This window comes from Lepidochelys kempii, chromosome 9, assembly GCF_965140285.1.
Source record: "Lepidochelys kempii isolate rLepKem1 chromosome 9, rLepKem1.hap1, whole genome shotgun sequence".
NCBI lineage: Eukaryota > Metazoa > Chordata > Testudines > Cheloniidae > Lepidochelys > Lepidochelys kempii.
In genome coordinates, this window is record NC_136388.1 from 16,979,608 (window position 1) to 17,001,778 (window position 22,171).

Sequence of the window (22,171 nt, forward strand, 5' to 3'; positions counted from 1 at the left end):
CATGAGAGGGGTGAAAAAAAAGTATATTTCATAATAGTAACAGAAGTTCTCCAATTATATTACCTCTGCCACTCCATACCAGACATTTTCCCTCCACCTTCAGAATTTGTGTTAGGCTCTTCTGAATTGAGAGAAACAGAAGGACAGTTAGCGGGCAGGACCTTTCAAACCAAAGGCGGTGTCAGCTGGAGCCCCAGTGTAGACAGTGATTGTCTATACTGGGACTTCTCCCACTTGTGTTAATCTTATAAATTTCCCAGTGTAGACAAGATTTACCTGCCAGAACATCTCTGGGTGGGAAATGCACTGAGCACTGGTGATTTTTGCTACTGCTGGTTATGGTTTGATGATCTGTGAAGTAAGTTTGTGGCTCCTACAGTGTGGCTCTGCAGAGAAAATATATTGGAGATCTTCAGTTACTGGTAAGTAACCTTGTCCTATCATTTTTGGTCATAATTTGTCAAGGCATGATTTGTGTGTGCCACCTGTTCAAAATATTTTGTTTATTAAATGGCCAAATTCTGATAAGGAAGGGAAAAGTGGTGTAGTTATCCCCAAAATGTACACACTGCAAAAATCAGTGCTCATGCGTGCCTGTAATCTGTATAATAGCAATTATATGTACAGGCTCAATAGGCATTCTGCCCCTACTAAAAATTAAGAATAATCTGAATAATGGGTACTGCTGGCTCAGGGAGTACACAAGTATTAGCATGCAGGCCAAGCGCTATTACAGCTCCCCAACTTTTCTAGGGAAACAGGATTGGAACAAACATGTTCCACCAAGCAGACTACATTTCCATAGGAAGCATAAAATGTTGTTTATATTGATTTAAAAAAAAATTCTACTGAGTTATCAGTACACTATTGAATATATTTTGTTTCTTTAGGCACAACGTAAGTTGCACTAAAAAATTTGGGCTGTTTACATCAGACAAGAACAGTCGTTGGAATCGGAAGTCAGATAGCCAAAGTCTTGGACGACGTGCACATCGACCAAGTGGCTCTGATGGGGCATCACGAGAGCATTTCCTTAGACAGGTCTGTGGAATACTTGCTTAAAACTAGAGCACTATTTTAGGAATTGCAAAAGAAATATAATAGTGTAGTTTCTTTGTATTACATTTTCCAGCTTCCAATTACTTATCCATCTGCAGAAGATGATTTGGCTTCTCATGATGATGCTGTGCCAGCTGCCATGACCACTCGTCTGCGAAGACAAAGTGAGAGGGAAAGAGAGCGTGAACTTAGGGAACTAAAAGTTAGAAAACTGCCAGAGAACATTGACTTGCTACCATCTGTACAAGCTGATCCATCAATGTGGACAGTTGATGAAGTTTGGGCCTTCATACATTCTTTGCCTGGTATGTAATGTAGATACTTTCACTTTACAAAACAAAAAACAAACAAAAAAACACACACACACACACACACACACACAGTTTTGGAACATTAAAGCTCTTTGCTTTTTTTTAGCATGGTTATGAGGGAGAGGTACTGTAACAGCACTCAGATGCTAGTTAATTGGTAGTAGAGGCTGGAATGTGATTTGTTTCCTCTTGCTTGTTCCCTCAGCACAACCGGGTTTCCCCTCCAAGCCCCATGTCGATAGAACTAGTCCCACCTCTGCTGTGGCATCCCAGCTGATGGAGAGTAAAGGTGTTCCTCCCTTCAGTCTGATTTCTCTCAAGAGGTCAGTAGAGAGATTGAATCAGACACACTTCCTCCCTTTTATGCTTCTCTTTCTATCTCTTCTCTCCTTACTCATTCTTCATTTAAAAGAGAAAGCAAGAAAGGGGCTCTTCTTTCCTTATATATTATTGAAAGATTAACATTAAAGATCTTTTATAATATAAAAGACTGATTTACATTTTTTTTTCCTTTATAAAATTAAATCCACAGTTTGTATGGCTTTTCAGAGGACCTGAGATACAGAGGGCCTTTTCTATGTAGCCTCTAAGGATGCATGTATTGGAAATCGTACAGACAATTGTAATATTCCATTCTGATATCTAGGATGGGTCTCCTGTCTTGTTATGTACATATTTTCTTTTTTAGCTCAGTGTTCATAGTTGTGATTTTACATTTGTTTGGCATTTTCTTCTGTGACTAGCTCCCATATCTGCTTCCCCCTTGGGGAAATGTAGTTTTGCTCAGGCACATATCTTACCCTTTTCTGGTGATGAGGCCTACCTCACTACCTGAAGCAATCAAAGATTCTTCTCTTACCAAAACATGCCTCTTACATCTCTGCACATTGAAACTCAGGTTGGCTCTGTTCTTATTAGTTTACTTGCTTCTGGGATTTATAGTGATAGCAAACAATTTCTCTTGAAACACAAACATTTTAGTAAGATGATTTTTTGTGGGAAAGTATCTTCATCCCTGGGTGATAAAACTTGCCTTTTTGCCACTGGTCTTTTATGAAGTAAATCAAATTTAGAAGAATTTAATTTGACAGTAAGTGATGCTTCTATAAAGAGGTAGAAATTTTTAATCCACAGAAATTACCCTTGATGTACATTCCTTCTGGTGACTATAATACATGGATGTATATTAAGCTGCATTATCTACCTTGGATCACCTTACAGTACGTTTTTAAAACATGCAGAGCAGCCTAGGCATGAGAAATTCCTGTGCAACTGTGCTAAACAAGGACACTGTTCTTAAAATCCTAATGTATAGTTCTCTACTTTGAAACAATTACCTGAGGAAGTTTCTACAGGATACTGAATCTGTTCCTCATATATGTTTGATAAACATGTTGATTTCTGAATTTAAATGAGACTTGTTCAGAAATTTCTCTACAGTTAACATTAGGTTTCAGTCCAGTCTAAGGTCTTGTTTTCTGCCCTCCTTGGAAATTATTTATCTTCTAGATATCCAAATGATGGGCCCCAACATACCAAAAAGCTTCCTTATTACTATATGGCTACATTTCTTATCTTTTTGGGCACTTCCAGGTTCTCGTCACACCTCCAGTATGTTTTCAAGCAGTATTCTAGAAAATGTTCTCCTATATTACTAACAGAATTGGCAGAGGTGATTGACCTTTGTACAGAAAAGAATCAGGATAGTAATTGGACTGCATATATTATTTTGGATTATGAATCTAATGCACGCCGTACAGGCCATCAGTCTTGTTATACAACATTGATTTGTCAGTTTCTGTCTTTGGTAATCCATTAGATACCTTTGATTTACAGCCTTCTAAATAGAATCCATGAACTGAAATCTAAGCACAGAATAGGGTCTCCTCATCTGGTGTCTATACGTAGCTTTTCCTGAATTCCCTGGGAGCTTTTTTAGGGTCTGTTGGTTTCTGTGACATTTTTACTGCTGCTAATTTCTCCTGGAGAAGAAGAAGAATTGTTGGATCTGCTGTGGCATATGCTCCTCCAGAGATGTTCCACTTTCACATATACTGTTCCAAGGTTAGTGGTCTTTATATAACCCCAAATGCTCATTACCAACTGGGTGCAATACAAGGTATATACAGTATACTCACTTTTTTGGCAGTTGTGAATGCTAGTATATATTTGAGTAAGGGAATTGAAATAATCCAAACTCCAATCCCTCAATTTTCCAAAACTGACTTTAAAACAGGTTTCTTAGTAAAACTCTTTAGATAAGCTATTACCAACAGGAGAGTGGGTTGGGGGGGAGGAGAGAGAGAAAACCTGGATTTGTGCTGGAAATGGCCCACCTTGATTATCACACACATTATAAGGAGAGTGATTACTTTAGATAAGCTATTACCAGCAGGAGAGTAGGGTGGAGGGAGAGAAAACCTTTTGTAGTGATAAAGACCCATTTTTTCATGGTTTATGTGTATAAAAACATCTTCTGTATTTTCCACAGTATGCATCCGATGAAGTGAGCTGTAGCTCACGAAAGCTTATGCTCAAATAAATTGGTTAGTCTCTAAGGTGCCACAAGTACTCCTTTTCTTTTTGATAATAGAATATGTAATCCTTTCTCTGGTGTGTTATCAGGGTATATAGATCATTATGAGATGCTTAATTTTTCTTTTCCTCTTTTTATGCCACTATACTTGTTAGTGTCCAGGAACCCCAATCAGGTATCAAGGCCCCATTGTGGTAGGTGCTATACCAACAGTTAACAGAAGACAATCTGCTGCTTTACAGTAGCTATGTTAATTAATGTGTTACTGAGTTGTAGCTTAAAGTTCCTGAAGGCATAGTTTATGCTATGGAATTCTCCATCAAGACGTTCCTGTTTCCTAGCCATTTAGCTCAACAGTCCTCTAATCTGCATCACCCTGGACTGTAACTAGTTCATCTCCTTAATAAATTGTCAATTGATTTGATACATAACCAAATCTGTGTATAGAGTACTAAAAAGGAAATAGAAAGTGGGTTTACTCTTTATGGCGGGCTTCCTGTTTCAGCTCATAAATTTTATTGCTTTCATACGCAGTGACACTCCACTCAAGCTGAACTAACACTTCTTCACCACTTTCTATTTACCTGTCCTTTGCTCATTTATAAATCAGACTGAAAAGAGGACAATATTCATTCTTTTATAGAATTTAAATATAAAGTTACAATGAGATCCAGAATTAGTCACTTGCTCTCATCCTAGGAACAATGGTGCCTGGTTCTGTTGGGAACACAAATAGGGACTTCTCCATGTGGAGGATTTCCTCATAACTGTACAGATTCTTTATAAAAGGGAAAAGCCAAAAATATTAAATGAAATCAAGAAAGTAAAACTTATTGAGTAATAATTAAAATCAGGAATGGGGGGTGGAAGGTTAAGGGAGAAAACATCTGAAAGGATATAAAAAGAAATGTGCCAGACAAGTGGATTAAGAAAATAAGTTATTGTTTTTAAATTAATATAAAATATGAGGTATAGTGGGAAAGGAGAATCTTCAAGTCAAAACTGAAAATGAGTGGTCTTCTAGGTGCTAGAGGACATTTATACATTCTCCATAGGACACAACTACCATACAATTTGGCATAATTGACAGTTTCTGCTTAACAGATTCCTGGGCTGGCATTGAAATAGCAAGAATGTTGCAGGTCAGGTTGAAATATAACAGAAATCCCCACTTAATGGGATTAGGAAAACTGTTCATCAGGACATCTCTCAGAGAATCATTTTCTTTCCCCCAATGACAATCTGTGGGAGAGATTGTTGGTTATTTGAAACAGTCTTTCCCATTGAACATCCCAATTTTCTGTGTTAAAGTTGCAACCATGTATCAGTGAGCTGAATGCTTGTTACCTTGTTAGTTAAGGAAAGAAAAAAAACAAACAAACCTGGGAAACACAGCATTATGGTACTCCTCAAACAAGGCACCCAACTACCTTAACTCACCTCCATTGACATGCCAGTCTACTATCTTTCCTTCTTCAGACATAGAGTATGCCCTTCAATCATTGCCTGTAATATTAATGATTTTTGTTGGGGGAATTCTAATAAAACTTCATAGCTAAAAATTCTGAAAATTTAAGTCAGAGTTGTACATGTGAACCCAAAAACCGGGGATATTTCAGAAATTATAGGTAAGTAATTTTTTTCTGAGCCTCTGAGATTTGAGCTGTTCACACCTGCAGAATATTAATGTCATCTTTTCTTGCCGGAGAGAACCCAGATGGATTCTGTGTTTTTATTTAATAGATATTTCTTTAGTCTGCATCAAAGGACTCTGAGATCATGGCAATCATTCTTGTAAACAAAATAGGAAAAAATTGCCTTGTTTTACACTAGGATTTTTAATTTTTAATGGGCACAGTTGTACCAGTGGTAGCACCAGTCGATGATGTAATGTAGATAGGACTCAGCTGAATTCAGGAGCTCTTGCAATCGTTGTCTAACTCTCATCTACACTACAACTTCCACCAATGAAAAATACAGCCATTGGGAATTATGAATCAGAAAAATTCCACTGTATACAAGGCCATTGCATCTGTCAGCATTTATTTCTAACCTACTATTTCTTATTCCACTGCAGGTTGTCAAGATATTGCAGATGAATTTAGAGCACAAGAGATCGATGGACAGGCCCTTCTCTTGTTGAAAGAGGATCACCTTATGAGTGCAATGAACATTAAGCTGGGACCTGCACTGAAAATTTGTGCCCGCATCAACTCATTGAAGGAATCCTAATGGGAAGCTTTAGACAGTAGCTTCTCTCTAACAGACTGATACATACTATGGCATACCTATTACTGTGATATTTTGCTAAATATCTTTTTTTCCCCCGACATAATGACTTTAAAATTTACTCCTCCGGCTGTATCATATAATCCTCCAAAACTTCCAGTAATTAGCAAATTTATAAGCAATGCTTGGGAATTGTTAGAATAAAGCAGAGGGTGAGGTAGGATGAGTGGCACATATAAAATGTAATATGTTGTGGTAGATGATACTAGTCTCTTCCCTCTTCCCCCCCCGCCCCCCCCCCAAAAAAAAACCAATACCCAAAACCATGGTCTATATCATACAAGGTTAAGGGTTTTTTAACACAATCTGATCATCGTTTGAATTTTGTTCATATGTTCAGAAAAACAAATTTTTCCCACAAGCATTTTTTAGACTATGGAATAACAGAAGAGTCCACAAAGTCTGTGGAAGCACTGATTATGGTAAAATGCTATGCATTTAGACACTCTCTGAGTTTCATTTCGTCTTGAGCATATCATTTGAAGGGAATTTGTAACAAACCTCTTCTTACAGCCTAAAGCTTATCTGTTGGCCATTGTAGTATTTTCTTCATTTGGAAGTATTCTGTAAAATGTAGGGTGTTCATCGTAACTCTAACATTCGCAGTGGTAGAACTACTGGCAAGCAAATGGCATGACACTCTTCCCAGAGAGTGCTGAAGCACATACATTACTTTTGTTGTTTGTATGCTGGTATGCACTAAGACAGCATTAAATTGTTATACTTCTAGTTTGCTTGCTGCTAGTTAACCTAGACCAACACACAGTTGCTGGTTAAAAGGAAAGAATTAGTCAAAGGTGTGCTGACATTTGGCTCCTATTTCACAGATGACTTTGAAGAGCAAATTGGACCTGCAGAAAATGGTGTAGTTCCCTTTCCTTCATTAGACATAACACTTTGTTTCTATCTACCAGAGGTCAGCATTAGAACCACTGCATTGAATTATAACTTCTTGAACTGACTGTATCAAAAGATTCTGTTCCGATATTTTCTGTCAGCCTACGAAGCTGGAAGTTAAGATTACCCAAAGTTACCTACTTAATGCAAAATGTATGGTGAGAGCTTAACACCCAGTGGGGCAACAAAAGATTTAGAAAAATACACAGCCAAAAGCTGGGGGTTTTTTGCAAGGCACTTTTAGATTTATTTTTTTCTGTACACACAGTGGTGTGGGGAAGACAGTCTAATCTGGCTAATCCTAGTGTGGTTAAATCAAACTTCTTAGCTGAAAGTGCACTGTGCAGATAGTTGGCAGTGTTAATTTCAGTGGTAAAAGAATGGCTACTTTGGGTTCTGCTTAGCTTTCTTTTTTTTTTTTATCTTATCTGTGCTCATTTGATAAGCTAGTAGAAGACTAAAGATATGTTGATATTTATCTCTTGGATTTGTCAAAACTAGAGAGCGTTAATTATTTATATACAAAAATACTATTGGCTAATTTTTTAATCTTTGTCTGATTACTGTGTTATTCTTTGTTTGGCAATGTAGAAAGTACATGTGTTACACGTGAATTGATAATGAATTACAGTATGTTAGATAGTGTGATCTTCTATTGTGAGGCTTATAGCCTAGATCTACAGTTGTTTGTAGTGTTACATGCATGTTAGTTTGGTTATTGTTTTAATCTTGAATTGTTGGACAGTTTTCAGAAAAACACTTCTACAGTTAGCAGTTATATGTATATAAAGACTAATATATATATATATATGCATGTCAACAAGGATTTTTTATATATATTAGCCTTTAATATATATAAATCCTTGTTGACTAATTATTGACAGACTGCCAGGAGCTCAAAGTAACCCAGATTGCTGTACACATTCATTCTGGCTCTTTTGCTGAGCTACACTTCATATATAATTCCTTATAGAGCTGGGAGAGCCACAAAACACTATGTATGCTTTAAAATATCATGGATTGGAGAACTGGAATTGTAGGCCTGGTCCACACTTAAAAGTTTTGCTGCTTTAACTATGCTAACATAATTAAAGCAGTGCAACCAAAAAAGCTAGTGTAGATACAGTTATATTAGTATAAAATTATAGCTTATTCTGGTTTGGCAAAGTGAAATAAGCTATCTTGGATTAGAGTAATTAATATTGGTATAACTGCATCCACACTGGAGCTTTTCCTGGCATAATTTATTCAGTAAGATCACTTTTTAAATTGATGCTGCTTCAAAACTAGTTGATCAAAAAGGAAGAGAAGCTTATGATTTTCTAATGTGTGTGGTCTTGGAGTTTTTTTTTTTAAATTATTACTGTTGAATGTTGATTGGGATATGGGGCTGAACAGAGCTCTAAGTTCATATTTTTCAGTCTTAGATGTTATTTATTGTTCCTACAGAAGTAATTGTAATTTTTTAAAAAGTCACTTTTGCACAACGAGCTATAGTTTCAGTTTGGAAATATTTTAAAGAGATTTAAAATAGAATAAAACATCTACATATTCAGAGGAATTAATATCAGTGTAAGTCAGATGACTTACATTAGAGCCAGTAGACTGTGCGGCTAAATCCCTGCAGATTGCTTTGAAAATGTGGGGGCATTTAAAAAGTTTAATCCCAGTATCATTTTCAGATTCTTCTATACATTGAAATGTTAGACCCATGTTTGAGAGGTGTTGCTGCATCTTTATACTAAGAAAAGCTTCATTGATTTCTCATGTGCCAGGCCTTGTAAAAGTCAACTCCGTTATTTCGATTGAAAGCAGTAGGATGCACATGAAATAAAACCTTCCCACTGTACATCAGAAAACAGTTAAAGTGTTAGAATACCAATGATTTAAGAGTAGGAGGGCCTGATCCGATGATCTCTGGAGACAAGGGAAGTTGTATTGAGCCCTAAGTGTGTAATAATTGTGTGGAACCGGAGGAGAGATGTTTGTGTTCTAAAGGCTCTATACACTTTTGGACATACTCCTATATTAATTTTTATTCATTATGTAGTAGGGCCTGTCAACACCTACATTCAAGTTGTGAGTACAGTTATTATAGTAGGGTTTTTACAAGCATTGTTTTTTACTATTGTAATAACTTATGAGTTAGTTGTTTTGTGCTTTATTTTGCTAAAAGGATGAAGCTTTTGGCATTTAGGGGCTGGTCCAGCACTCTTTGAAGGTTGATTCCCCTTGACTTCAATGGGTGCTGGATCAGGTCTTCAGTGAAGCTAAAGAGAGAAGTATCTGAAAGTGCTACTGAACTGAGCACTACCAAATAACCTTAATTAAGTCAAGACATCTCACTGGTAGTATTTGCAAGTCTTTTCTCTTATTTATTGAAGATGTGTGTAGATATAGTGAAATAAGTTATAGTTTGAGCCAGATTTTGCAGTGTGCTTATCAGGTAAGTGTGAGCCACAAGGTAAGAACGTTTTATCAGTTTTGCCAAAAATTTCTTTGTAAACATGATTAAAAGTTCATCTTCCCCTCTTTGTTTTAAATGTAATTTAGAGAACATGGCCAAGTATATTCTTAAAGAGAGAGGGGAGTTTCACTATTTTTAATGAAAAAAAGTGTCTAAAATTAGACAAGTTAATATTTGTCTTTGAAGATTAAGGGAATTAGTGCTGGCATAAGCAAATTCAACTCTATAGAGTTGCACCTGTTTATGGAAGAGAAGAATTTGACTCTGTTTAATTTGTGTTCTCATTGCATTGCAAATAATATCATCTGAGTGAGAGAAATAGTGCTGTCTTCTCGTACCACACATCTTAAGGAGAAGTTTTAAACTATGCCAGATTTCCTCCCCAAGCATCACCATAGAGATTAAAATATGTGATTTTTACATCATGAATGTAGGCTGTGTGCACCAGTGCCTCTTGTGTAGTGGTTAGAACAAGAGACTGATAACTAGGCTCTCAGAGTTCTATTCAAGTCTCTTACGTTAAAATCGCAGTGTAACTTTGGTTACGTTTTCTACACTTCAGTTTTTACCCTTCTATAAATTGTGTAATATTTATACATCTCAGATGCTATTATGGGGCAAATCAATGTTGAAATGGTGAAATTCTGAGAAGAAAGGTAATATATAAGCAGCATATTATTTAAATTTTTCAATAAGCTTGCAGTTCACTTGGAGTTGACAAAGATGTGGATTCAGCTTTTCCTAAAAAGCACATGCATAAGAATCAGTGGGGTAAATATATTTCAAGAGAAATTGAGAGGATGAGTGAAAATTTCAGACTGACTTCCAATGCAAGCTACTTGCTGCTAAATTATCCAAAATGTCATCTAGATATAAAATAGACATCTAGAAATAGAGCCTTTTGAAGAGTTTTATATGAATTATAATTTGAGCACAAATATCTTAGTACAATGATAAATAAATATTAAATAAGTATAATGTTTAATTCATACTTAATGAACATTTTTAAAGTACTGTATTCTTCTATAGCTGCAGTTGAAAAGTACAGCATTGTTCACACATAATAAATCAGCATATTTCAGCCTCCTGATGAGGAAGTAGAAGTAGAAGCACAAAAATAATTGACACAAGTATAGAATGGTTTATTAGGTACAACTGCTCTGCAGATGAAACCAGTTTGATCCAGGAGAGATGTGAGTTAGCATTAGTAAGAAAAATAAAAGATGAATAAGTACCTAATATTTCCATTTGGAGCTGAAAAGCAAATAAAATCTCTCATTAAAGAGCAGATTTACATGGTCTCATCTGAGTCCATTCATTGGTTTCTTAATGGAATCTAAGATGAGATGGATACAGAAAGTTCTTAATAAGGGTAGCACCTACATCATGAATTTATTGGGTGTTTTATAATAATGATGGCTAGATGACTATACAGAATTTGGATGGCATGTGGCCTGTTAAAGGAGGACTTTAATGCTGACACAAGCATGCACATAAATTAATGCACAAAGCACATTTGGCAGTGATTTTTCTATAATTATTTTGCCAGTATTTGAAATATTTGCAGTTACCACCTTCTCAACATATTAGATTCTGCAGTGAATCTGTAATCCTGTTAATCATATCATGGTGTGCAGTTGTATTGTTATATCAAAGATGCAGCATTATAGCTTCCCACTGTAGTATCAGCTAAGATAAGAAAATGGGGTAGAGAGAGAAGATCCTTTATTTGAACACAGATAGCTTATGGAAGGGTAATGGGATACAGATAGTTTTACCATAGGTCACTGGGGTTCAACTATGATTTTAAAAAAAAGTTATCCTCGAGCTGGTATTCTACATGACATGAGTCTATTATCTCAGTCTAGGATTTAGTGAACAATTTTTCCACATGCTAATTGCTTTCTTTAAATAAGAAAACAAGGATTAAATGAGCAGAAAGAGAAAACTACCATTTCATATTTAAAGATGGTTCCTCCAACACTGGGTTAAAGCACAGTAGGAGGATGGTATGTGGAAGCTGGTCTTCCTGCTGTTATCTAGTCAATGGATACATTGACATCCTGAGGGTTGAAATCCTATCTGATACCTTTTCCCAAAGTGTGTGGGTTAAAAAAAAAAAAAAAGTATTCTATTTTAAAGTTTTCTAAATCTTGCTTTAAAAGTATTCTTTGTAATATAAAGTTTGTGAATTGAAATTGATTTGCTTTGTCACATTTCCATGTAAAAATTGCCATTCGCTTTAAAATGATTGCAGCAAATATTAAGAATGCTGCCATCTCAGGACAGATAAAGTATGTAATGTACTATTAGATCTAGATTTTAAAAGCCAAATCTGACTTGTCAATGTTAGTAACCTTATCTAACTTTTTAAAATTTCATCTATAGTTCATGTTCCATTTGAGAAGTTGATGTATCATAATTCTTACTGGACTAGAGATTAGATTAACCTCATTAAACAGGAGCTGCTAAAATGGATGTGACAGAACATAACCTTATAATCTTCACCTATTGTCATATGAAGTTAAAATGAAGTATTTTCATACATAAACCTGTGGATTAGGTAAAGTTTTACTTATTTCATTATCTTTAAATGCCTGGTGCATGAATACATTTGAGATATACTGATTTTTAAATTCCATTGGGTTTTTGTAAATATTTTATCAGCCCTTTTTGGTGTGTATCCAGTTTATATAGGCTGAAGAAACAGTGTTCAGAAACGTGGTAGGGCAGGGTTTGCCCTATATCTTTTCAAATAGTAACTAGAAATTAAGTTTATTGGTTGGTGTTTTTCAGGGTTGTTCTTGAAGGTATTCGTTATTTTCCTATTTTTAACATAAAATACAATACCGTTTCCATGCTGTGTAAGCCAGCATAAGGGATGAACCTGTGATTGTGGTGCCAAACATTTCAAACTACGTATTGTTAAATATTGCCTTTTCCTGTTTGCACTAGTTCTTAAAATTCAACTGTTTATTGGTAATTTAGCAAATGACACCATAGGCATTTCACTTGCTTTTTAACCATACTTCCCCCAACCATTTTGCATGTGTTTAAATTTTTGCTCCTCCTTTTGGTTACATCTTAGAAAAGGACACTTTGGTTATTGAAACCTCAGAAAGATGTGGCACGTGGTGAATGAGAGAAGCTTTATGCAAGGTAAAGTCATGTATTAAAACTGACAATTGAACTTTTGTTTGCAGAAACAAATTTGGATTTATATATATATATATAAAAAAGAGAATAATGTGTTTGTTCTTATCATGGAGTGATATCATATTGGATTCTTCTTTACCAAGAAGTTTTAGCATATGTAGCATCAAATTCAGCAACTAGATCAATGTCTATAATTAAAGTGTAATATCAGTGTCTATAATTAAAGTAATAATGTAAATGTTAATCCAAAATTAAGTTAAAGAAATTTTACTGTTGAAGAGCACAGTGAGCTATGTAAAATATCATCTTCACTTTGTGTATCATTTTTAAAGAAAAAAGCACTTTCCTATTAACCAGCATGTGAATGAATTATAGATTCTCATATTTGTTAGTCTGTAACAGAGTGAAGTAAAATTTACCTTTAACAACATGTCTGTGAATGGATAATCTGATTATACAAGTGTTGAATCAAAGCACCTTATACTATGCTGCTTAAATTTGCTTGTAATTGCACCTTTTGTTATCTGCACATTTTTTCTTATTGAACATTCTTGTGTGATAACATTGCTCCCTGTGGGTCTAAGTGGAAAACTAGCCAACCTATAGCATCATTTATTTATATCATTATATTTCAATACTATGTTGTATTGTGAGTTCAGTGCTTCAAAAATAAAAGCTACTTCCATTTGTTTACTTTGATTATTTAATCAGTTTTATTTTTTCACTTTAAAATTAGAAATTAAATGCTACATAAAGCTTTAAGGACAGGAGGAGAACAACCAACATCTATTCACTTGAGTTGGGTTAGCCGTTACAAGTTAATATTTTTCCCACTAAGGTAGGGAATATAATTTTTAGTTAAAACATTTGCTTTCATATTCCAACTATAAAAAAACCTCTCGCTTTAACCAGGAAGTAACTGTCCTTTCTGACTGCTGTCAGATTGCAACTTATTTTTTTTTAAAATGTTTGCATATACAGTATCGTTTTTGGTGCATATAAAGTAGGCATATTTACACATCTTGGCAAATAAATCATGAAACATTTTTAAAATGTCACTGAGAGCATCTTTTTTTTAAAATATGCTTAAATAACAAAACACAGGTCTAGTTTCTTTACCCATTCTGTACAACCAAGATCCTTATATCAGCCTGCCTGCCTTCCCCATATCTTTAAAATCAATATCTAAAGATATGTACAACATTCCAACTGTGGAATAATCTCCTATTCTAATTCTTAATTAGAATCTTTTAATTTGTGTTCAATTCCTTTATGCATCCCATTCTGTATTGATAAATATTTTATAGATGTATTTAAAAAATACATATATAAAATCATATATACGTAGGGCTGAAAGAAACCTTGGGAGGTCATCAGGTCCAGCCCCTGTGCTGAGGCAGGATCAAGTAAATCTCGACCACCCCTGGCAGGTGTTTGTCCTACCTATTTAAAAACCTCCAGTGATGGGGATTCCACAACCTTTCTTGGAAGCCTATTCCAGAATTTAACTACACTTATAGTTCAAAAGCTTTTCCTACTATCAAACGTAAATCTCCCTTGTCACAGATTATGCCAAATTACTTCTTGTCCTACCTTCAGTGCACATGGAGAACAATTCATCTCTGACCTCTTTATAACAGCCCTTAACATAAAACTGTTGTTAGGTCCCCACTCAGTCTTCTTTTCTCACGACAACCTGCCCAGTTTTGTTTTGTTTTTAAACTTTTCTTCACCAGTCAGGTTTTCCAAGCCTTTCATCATATTTGTGGCTCTCCTCGGGAACCTCTCCAATTTATCCACATCTTTCCTAAAATGCGGCACCCAGAGCTGGACATAGTACTCCAGGAGAGGCCTCACTGATGCCAAGTAAAGCGGGACAATTACCTCCCATGTCTTACCTACAACACTCCTGTTAACACATCGCAAAACACTAGCCTTTTTCAGAATTGTTGACTCATTGAATTTTTGATCCATTATAACTCCCAGATCTTTTCAGCAGCACTACCGCCTAGCCAGTTATTCACCATTTTGTAGTTGTGCATTTGAGGTTTCCTTCTTAAGTGAAGTATTTTGCATTTGTCTGTATTGAATTTTATGTTTGTGATTTCAGATCAGTCTCTGATTTGTCAAGGTCATTTTGAATTCTAATCCTGTCCTCTAAAGTGCTTGCAATCCCTTCCATCTTGGTGTCATCTGCAAATGTTATAAACATATCCTCCATACCATTATTAAGTCATTAATGAAAATATTGACTACAGAAGCGACGGGTGGTGGTGGGGACATGCTGGATCACATGCCCCCACAGATTTGCTACGTGGGTTGTACTGAGCATTTTTAGTAACACTGCTGAAGCCAGCTGCCCTCACTCTGCACCCCGACTATCAGCATTTGCGGATCGTCTCGGATTGACTAGTACTGGACCTAGTACTGACCCCCATGGGTCACCCTCCCAGTTTGGCAGTGAACACTGATAACTATTCTTTGTAGTCTTTTAACCCACCTTATAGTAGTATCATGTAGACCACATTTACCTCCCTAACTTACAAGAATGTAATGTGGGACTGTCGTCAAAAGCCTTACTAATATTAAGAAAAGGAGTACTTGTGGCACCTTAGAGACTAACCAATTTATTTGAGCATGAGCTTTCGTGAGCTACAGCTCACTTCATCAGATGTTTACCGTGGAAACTGCAGCAGACTTTATATACACACAGAAATCATGAAACAATACCTCCTCCCACCCCACTGTCCTGCTGGTAATAGCTTATCTAAAGTGATCAACAGGTGGGCCATTTCCAGCACAAATCCAGGTTTTCTCACCCTCCACCCCCCCCCCCCCTGGATTTGTGCTGGAAATGGCCCACCTGTTGATCACTTTAGATAAGCTATTACCAGCAGGACAGTGGGGTGGGAGGAGGTATTGTTTCATGATTTCTGTGTGTATATAAAGTCTGCTGCAGTTTCCATGGTAAACATCTGATGAAGTGAGCTGTAGCTCACGAAAGCTCATGCTCAAATAAATTGGTTAGTCTCTAAGGTGCCACAAGTACTCCTTTTCTTTTTGCGAATACAGACTAACACGGCTGTTCCTCTGAAACTAATATTAAGTTGTCACAATTATTGTTCCCTGCCATCTACTAGTCCAGTAACCCTGTCAAAGAAGGAAATTAGGTTGGTTTGGCATGATTTATTGACAAATCCATGCTGCCTATTCTTCATAACGCTGGTATCCTCTAGGTACTTACTTACAAATTGATTGTTTAAAAATTTGTCCCAGTATTTTCCCCATGTATTGAAGTTAGGCTGACTGATCTATAGTTCCCCTTGTCCTCTTGCTCACCTTTCTAAGGAGAGGTACCATGTTGTCCCAGGAGACTGAAGAAGGGCACTCATCCATTGCCCATGCATTCTCAGGGATAATTGCTAACAGTTCCAAGATGGCTTCAATTAGTACCACAGGATGAATTTCTTCAGGCCCTGGCAACTTGAATACATCTTACTTACCGCAATATAATTTAACATGTTATTTCCCTATTTTAGCTTGCATTCCTTCCCCCTTGCTGTTAATATTATATATATGACTATATGGTCATCATTTACCTTTTTAGTGAAAACTGAAGCAAAATGAGCATTTAACCATCTCATCCTTCTTGATATCATCAGCTATTAACTCTCCTTCTCTGCAAAATAGAGGACCTTTCCTTTACTTTCCTTCATCTTTCTGTTGACCTGAATGCATTTAAAGAACCTCTTCTTATTGCCTTTTATATCCCTTGCTAGGTGTAACTCATTTTGAGCCTTAGTCTTTCTGGTTTTGTCCCTTCCTGCTTGTCCTATTCTTTTACACTACTCCTTAGCAATTTTCTGTTTCCACTTTTTGTAGGATCCTTTTTGATTTTCTTGTCATTAAAGAGCTCCTGATGGAGCCATATTGGCCTCTTACTATTCTCCCTTGTTTTTCCTTCACATCAGGATAGTTTGCAGTCATGTCTAATACTGTCTCCTTCAGAAACTGCCAGCTTTCCTGAACTCCTTTGCCCCTTAGATTTTTTTCACATGGGATCATACCTACCAGTTTACTGAGTTTTACAAAGTGTTTTTTGAAGTCCTTTGTCCTTATGCTGCTGCTCTCACTCCCTCCTTTCCTTAGGATCATTAAATCTATCATTTTATGATCACTTCCACCCAAAATATCCTCGACCTTCAGATTTGCAACTAATTCTTCCCTGTGGGTCAGAATCAATTCTAAAATGGCTATCCCCCATTTTACTTCCTCCAGTTTCTGAAACAAAAAGTTATCCCCAATACATTCCAATAACTTATTGGGAATTCTGTGTTTTCATAGAATCATAGACCTGGAAAGACCTCAAGAGGTCATCTAGTCCAGTCCCCTGCACTCAAGGCAGGATTAAGTATTATGTAGACATCCCTGACAGGTGTTTGTCCAACCTACTCTTAAAAATCCCCACTGATGGGGATTCAACCACCTCCGTAGGCAATTTATTCTAATGCTTATCCACTCTGACAGTAAGTTTTTCCTAATGTCCAACCTAAACCACCCTTGCTGCAACTTGAGCCCATTGCTTCTTGTTCTATCCTCAGAGGTTAAGAATAATAATTTTTCTCCCTCCTCCTTGTAACATCTGTGACAAAGCTCTGTTCTTGCCTCCATGGATTCCATGTTTCCTGGCAGATTTCGCTAGCCTCAGAGGCTCACTGTGACCCTCCATATAACCCTTCTCTCTCTAGGGACAAGGGTCAGTTTACGGAATCATTTTCATCATAAGCCAGCAAGGGAGGTGAAGAGAAGCTATCCTCCCTTGCACAGTCTCTGTTGTCTCCCAGTCTCAGTGATTAATCAGGGGGACAAAAGTGTGGGGGGGGACCCAGGCCTGCCCTCTACTCTGGGCTCCAGCCCAGGGACCCTAATAGTATCCACTATGGTAGCTGACCTTTTAGAAACATGACACATACAATTCCCTGGTACTTCCCACACAGAAGCCCCCACTTCCTCAAGCTCCACTTCACCCTTACCTCAGGGCCTCCTTCCTTATACCTGATATGGTGTGTACTGCTCAGTCTCTCCAGCAGCACAACTTCCTCCCACAGCTCCTGACATGCACACCCACCTGCCTAACTGGGAGGCTTTTAACTAGTTTCAGCCAGCCCCTGATTGGCTTCAGGTGTCCCAATCAACCTAGCTTCCTCCCTGCCTTGTGGAAAGCTCTTAATTGGCCCCAGGTGTCTTAATTTAACTTATCCTGGTACTAGGGATATGTTTAGCCTGGAGCTAATATATCTATCTCCCACTACTTTTGTTGCCATCTGGCCTTGCCCTGTCACACATCCTTTTATGTACTTGAAAACTGTTATCATGTCCCCTCTGTCTTCTCTTCTCCAGACTAAACAAACTCAACTTTTCAATCTTCCCTCCTAGGTCATGTTTTCTAGACCTTTAATAGATTTTGTTGCTCTTCTCTGGACTTTCTCCAATTTGTCCACATCTTTCCTGAAATGTGGTGCCCAAAAGTGGGCACAATACTCCAGTTGAGGCCTAATCAGCGCGGAGTAGAGTGGAAGAATTACTTCTCGTGTCTTGCTTACAATACTGTTGCTAATGCATCCCAGAATGATGTTTGCTTTTTTTGCAACAGACTTACACTGTTGACTCATATTTAGCTTGTGATCCACTATGATCCCCAGATCCCTTTCCGCAGTACTCCTTCCTAGCCAGTCATTTCCAATTTTTTATGTGTGAAACTGATTGTTCCGTCCTAAGTGGAGTACTTTGCATTTGTCCTTATTGAATTTCCTCCTATTTACTTCAGACCATTTCTCCAGTTTGTCCGGATCATTTTGAATTTTAATCCTATCTTCCAAAGCACTTGCAACCCCTCCCAGCTTGGTATCGTCTGCAAACTTTATAAGTGTACTCTCTATGCCATTATCTAAAACATTGATGAAGATATTGGACAGAACCAGAACTGATCCCTGCAGGACCCCATTCATTATGCCCTTCCAGCATGACTGTGAACCACTGATAACTACTCTGTGGGAACGATAACTACTCTGTGGGATGTATAATGCAACACCTCCTTCCTTTTTATCCTGCCTGACCTTCCTGAACAAGCTATACCCCTATTTACCAACATTCCCCTCATGAGATGTATCCCACCAATGTGTGATGCCAAGTAAGTCATAATTTAGCTTATGCACTAAAACTTCCAGGTCTTCCTGTTTGTTCCCCATACTCCTTGCATTTGTGTATATACATCTAAGATGTAGAGCAGATTCCTTCACTTAATGCCATCCTGTTGCTCATATGACTCTATAGAAATTTACCATCCCTTCTCACTAGATTGGTGAATCACCATGCAAAGATGCTCTTCCCCTTCTTAGATGGACCCCATCTTTTCCCAGCACTCCTCCTTCCCAGAACAGCATCCCATACATACTGTGCATGTAAAGGACAGGCAGAATAAAGTTCCTATGTCAACTCTACTCATGAGTACAAAGAAGCAGTGACATCCAGTGGGTTGAGCACTAGACTGGGAGCCAAGACACCAGAGGCCAGATCCTCAGCCAATGTAAATTACAGAGCTCTGACTATTTACATTAGCTAAGGATCTGCTATGCCATTGGTCTACTGTGTCACTGTAACCAACTCACTTCTCTCTTTCTTCCTTTGTCCATGAAGTCTATTTGGACTATGTTCTTCATAGTGCCTACTATGTGTTTGCACAGTGCCTGGAACAATCAGCATTGGTATCATTAAGCACTACTTTAATATAGTGGTGAATCATTTGTTTTATCCAATGACCACTATTTTGTGTTTATTAATGTTCTGTGAAGATATTCCATTTTATCTTTCCTCACTGGCACCTAATTTCTGAAGCCACACAATATGCAGAAAAATATTTTTTCTGCTAAAGCTCATATTTTATCCACTGATTCTTTCTACAGATTTACATACAGCTGCAGATCTTTCACACCTACCCTGTACATTTTGATAAGTCATTCTTTCACATTTTTGATACTATCAGCAGTTTAATTTATTTGTACCAAATAACTGTATGGAAAACAAGATAACCTTTGACATTAAAGTAAAATTTTACATTTATTTGTACACTAAGGAAAGCCACTGCATTCTGATGTTACTGGTAAAGTTAGTGTAATGCTAAATATAGAATGTAAAGACCGCAATGAAGTAACAAATAAATAACACTTGCTTCTACAGTACAAATTGTATGTTATGAATGTCTAAGTTACATTTAGTGTTTACAAAAAGTTTAAACTGTCACACTTAATGTCACCCTGGTAATTGTGCATCTTATTGGTCTTTCTTTTTTTTGTGTATGCAGTGTAGTTGTAGCCGTGTCAGTCCCAGATATTAGAGAGACAAGGTGAGCGAGGTAATATACTTTATTGGACCATCTTCTGTTGGTGAGAGAGACAAGATTTGAGACACTCTTCTTCAGGTCTGTGTGGGTCAAAAGCTTGTCTCTCACCAACAGAAGCTGGTCCAGTAAAAGATATTACCTCACCCACCTTTCCTTTTTTTGTGAACAGTTTTAAACATAGTTTACATGATATTTACTTTTTGAGGGGAGAAGGTAGTAAAAGTTACATCCATTCCTTTTAGACAGTTTCTCTTTCCTTAAGCAAAGAGGGAAACTTCCATTTTAAATAGGAAATAGTTAAACTTTTTTAGAACTGATCAATTATAAAGGAGGTAGTTAAAGCTAAAACGTTTGACAATAAATAATACTAGTCCATAGTTAGGGTGACCAGATGTCCCATTTTCATAGGGACAGTCCCATTTTTTGGGACTTTTTCTTATATAGGTGCCTATTTACCCCCCACCCCCGTCCCATTTTTTCACAGTTGCTATCTGGTCACCCTATCCACAGCTGTAGAAGTCTCAAGTTTAGCTAAAGATTTTATTCCTCTCTCTCTCTCTCTTTTTTTTTTTTTAATATGGAAGTTCATGCATCAGACCTGCTTTATTTTAAACAATCTCAACTTTGTTTATTAGCATTTAATGTTAAAATCAGGCAGTTTTTTGCAGAATATTGGACATTTTTATGTACTCAGATTTTTCAACTATATTTGAAAATATAACACAATTCCATTAAAATATTTTGTGCATTAAGCACCCATTTTTGTTTGAAGTCTAGCTTGGAAAACAGTGCAGTATTCCACATTGTAGTGCAATATTCCATTATATATTGGAGCATTTTGTGAATTTTTCTTCAGATTATAGTTTGAGGAATTTCCTTATATAATCCATTTACACGTGTTCACAGAGGACCCAAAATAGCACTGTCCGACACCTCGGATGCACAGCACTTACTTGCATTCTTTTCACACAGCAGTTCATTAACAGATGATTACTGTGCCTGACTTTTCAGCTTGCTCTGTATTTTGATTGTTAAATGGGATGAAGCAGAATTTCCAGCTGACAAATGGATCTGCAGACCACGTCCCCTCTGTCAATCGAATGTCATGACACCTAAACCAGAATGCTGTTGCGATTAGAAAGCTGTTTATGAAGTATAGCCAGGGGACATTCATCTCCATGTAGGCTGGAATCTGAGCACCGAGCAACAAGATGATCATCTGAAGGAAAACAAAAGGTGCCCAAGTACCAAGAAAGCAGATGAGGAGTCTTGTCAAAAGCTGCTTTTTACAGACTGTACAATTGCAGTCAGATGCATATGAAAAAATTAAAACAGTCTCACTTGTAAAGGAAATAATCCTGACAGACCGCACCATAGTTATAACTTCTGACCAACAAATCACAAAAGCCACACATATGACAAACACAATGGCTAATGATAGCCAGTAGCTCTGAACACTGATATAGAAAGGGCATGTAAAAAAGTGGTTCTGTATTTCTAATTCTGCAGAGACAGCTGGAACTTTCAGAATATAAAAGAGGACTGAAATCCATATAAAAACCACAGCAAGTATATAAAATAGCCTTTGACCTATGCTAGCAGGTTTAGGGGTTTGAGCTATAGTCATGTAATAATCTAGAACAGACACAAGACAAACTGGGTAATGCAAGACACCATACGTAAAGGAAATTATCTGAGTGAATAGACAAATGTGGTACTTGGTAAATCTCATACCCCAAAGTGCAAAGTCCTCAAAATACGAGATGAAAGCTATATTCACCAGAAGTGTGAAGTCAAGGACTGCCAGTGAAATACAGAAATATCCCATAAAACTTTGTTTTACATCCCGTCTTCTAACTCCCAACATGAAGAGATTGAGGGACACTTTTCCAAGCATAATCAGGAGCAGCATACAGCTAGCTTCAAGAGGTTGATTGAGTTGGCTGTAGTATTGAAAGGAACAATTTTCACAAGACATGGCAGCCATTCTTCAAGGATAAGAGCCAGCAAAATAAATCTTACAGGACACAATGGTTCATACCTGAAAAGAGAATTAA

At 37.0% G+C, this 22,171-nt stretch overlaps 2 protein-coding genes across 5 annotated transcripts in view; one reads left to right on the forward strand and one right to left on the reverse strand.

Annotated features, from left to right (window-relative positions):
- PHC3 (polyhomeotic homolog 3) overlaps positions 1–13,414 on the forward strand; it is a 112,945-nt gene extending 99,531 nt beyond the window's left edge. Inside the window, exons 13-16 of the mRNA XM_078854364.1 lie at positions 891–1,041; positions 1,133–1,364; positions 5,984–12,122; positions 12,648–13,414. Coding sequence (XP_078710490.1) covers positions 891–1,041; positions 1,133–1,364; positions 5,984–6,138 — 538 coding nt within the window. The 3' untranslated portion in view covers positions 6,139–12,122; positions 12,648–13,414. The remainder of the gene's footprint in view (positions 1–890; positions 1,042–1,132; positions 1,365–5,983; positions 12,123–12,647) is intronic.
- Positions 13,415–19,411: 5,997 nt separating this feature from the next.
- Positions 19,412–22,171, reverse strand: part of GPR160 (G protein-coupled receptor 160) — a 124,529-nt gene continuing 121,769 nt past the window's right edge. For all 4 annotated transcript variants that reach the window (XM_078854366.1, XM_073359464.1, XM_073359462.1 and 1 more), the window contains one exon: positions 19,412–22,155. In XM_078854366.1, the coding sequence (XP_078710492.1) occupies positions 21,094–22,101 (1,008 nt within the window). In that variant the 5' untranslated portion in view covers positions 22,102–22,155 and the 3' untranslated portion in view covers positions 19,412–21,093. The remainder of the gene's footprint in view (positions 22,156–22,171) is intronic.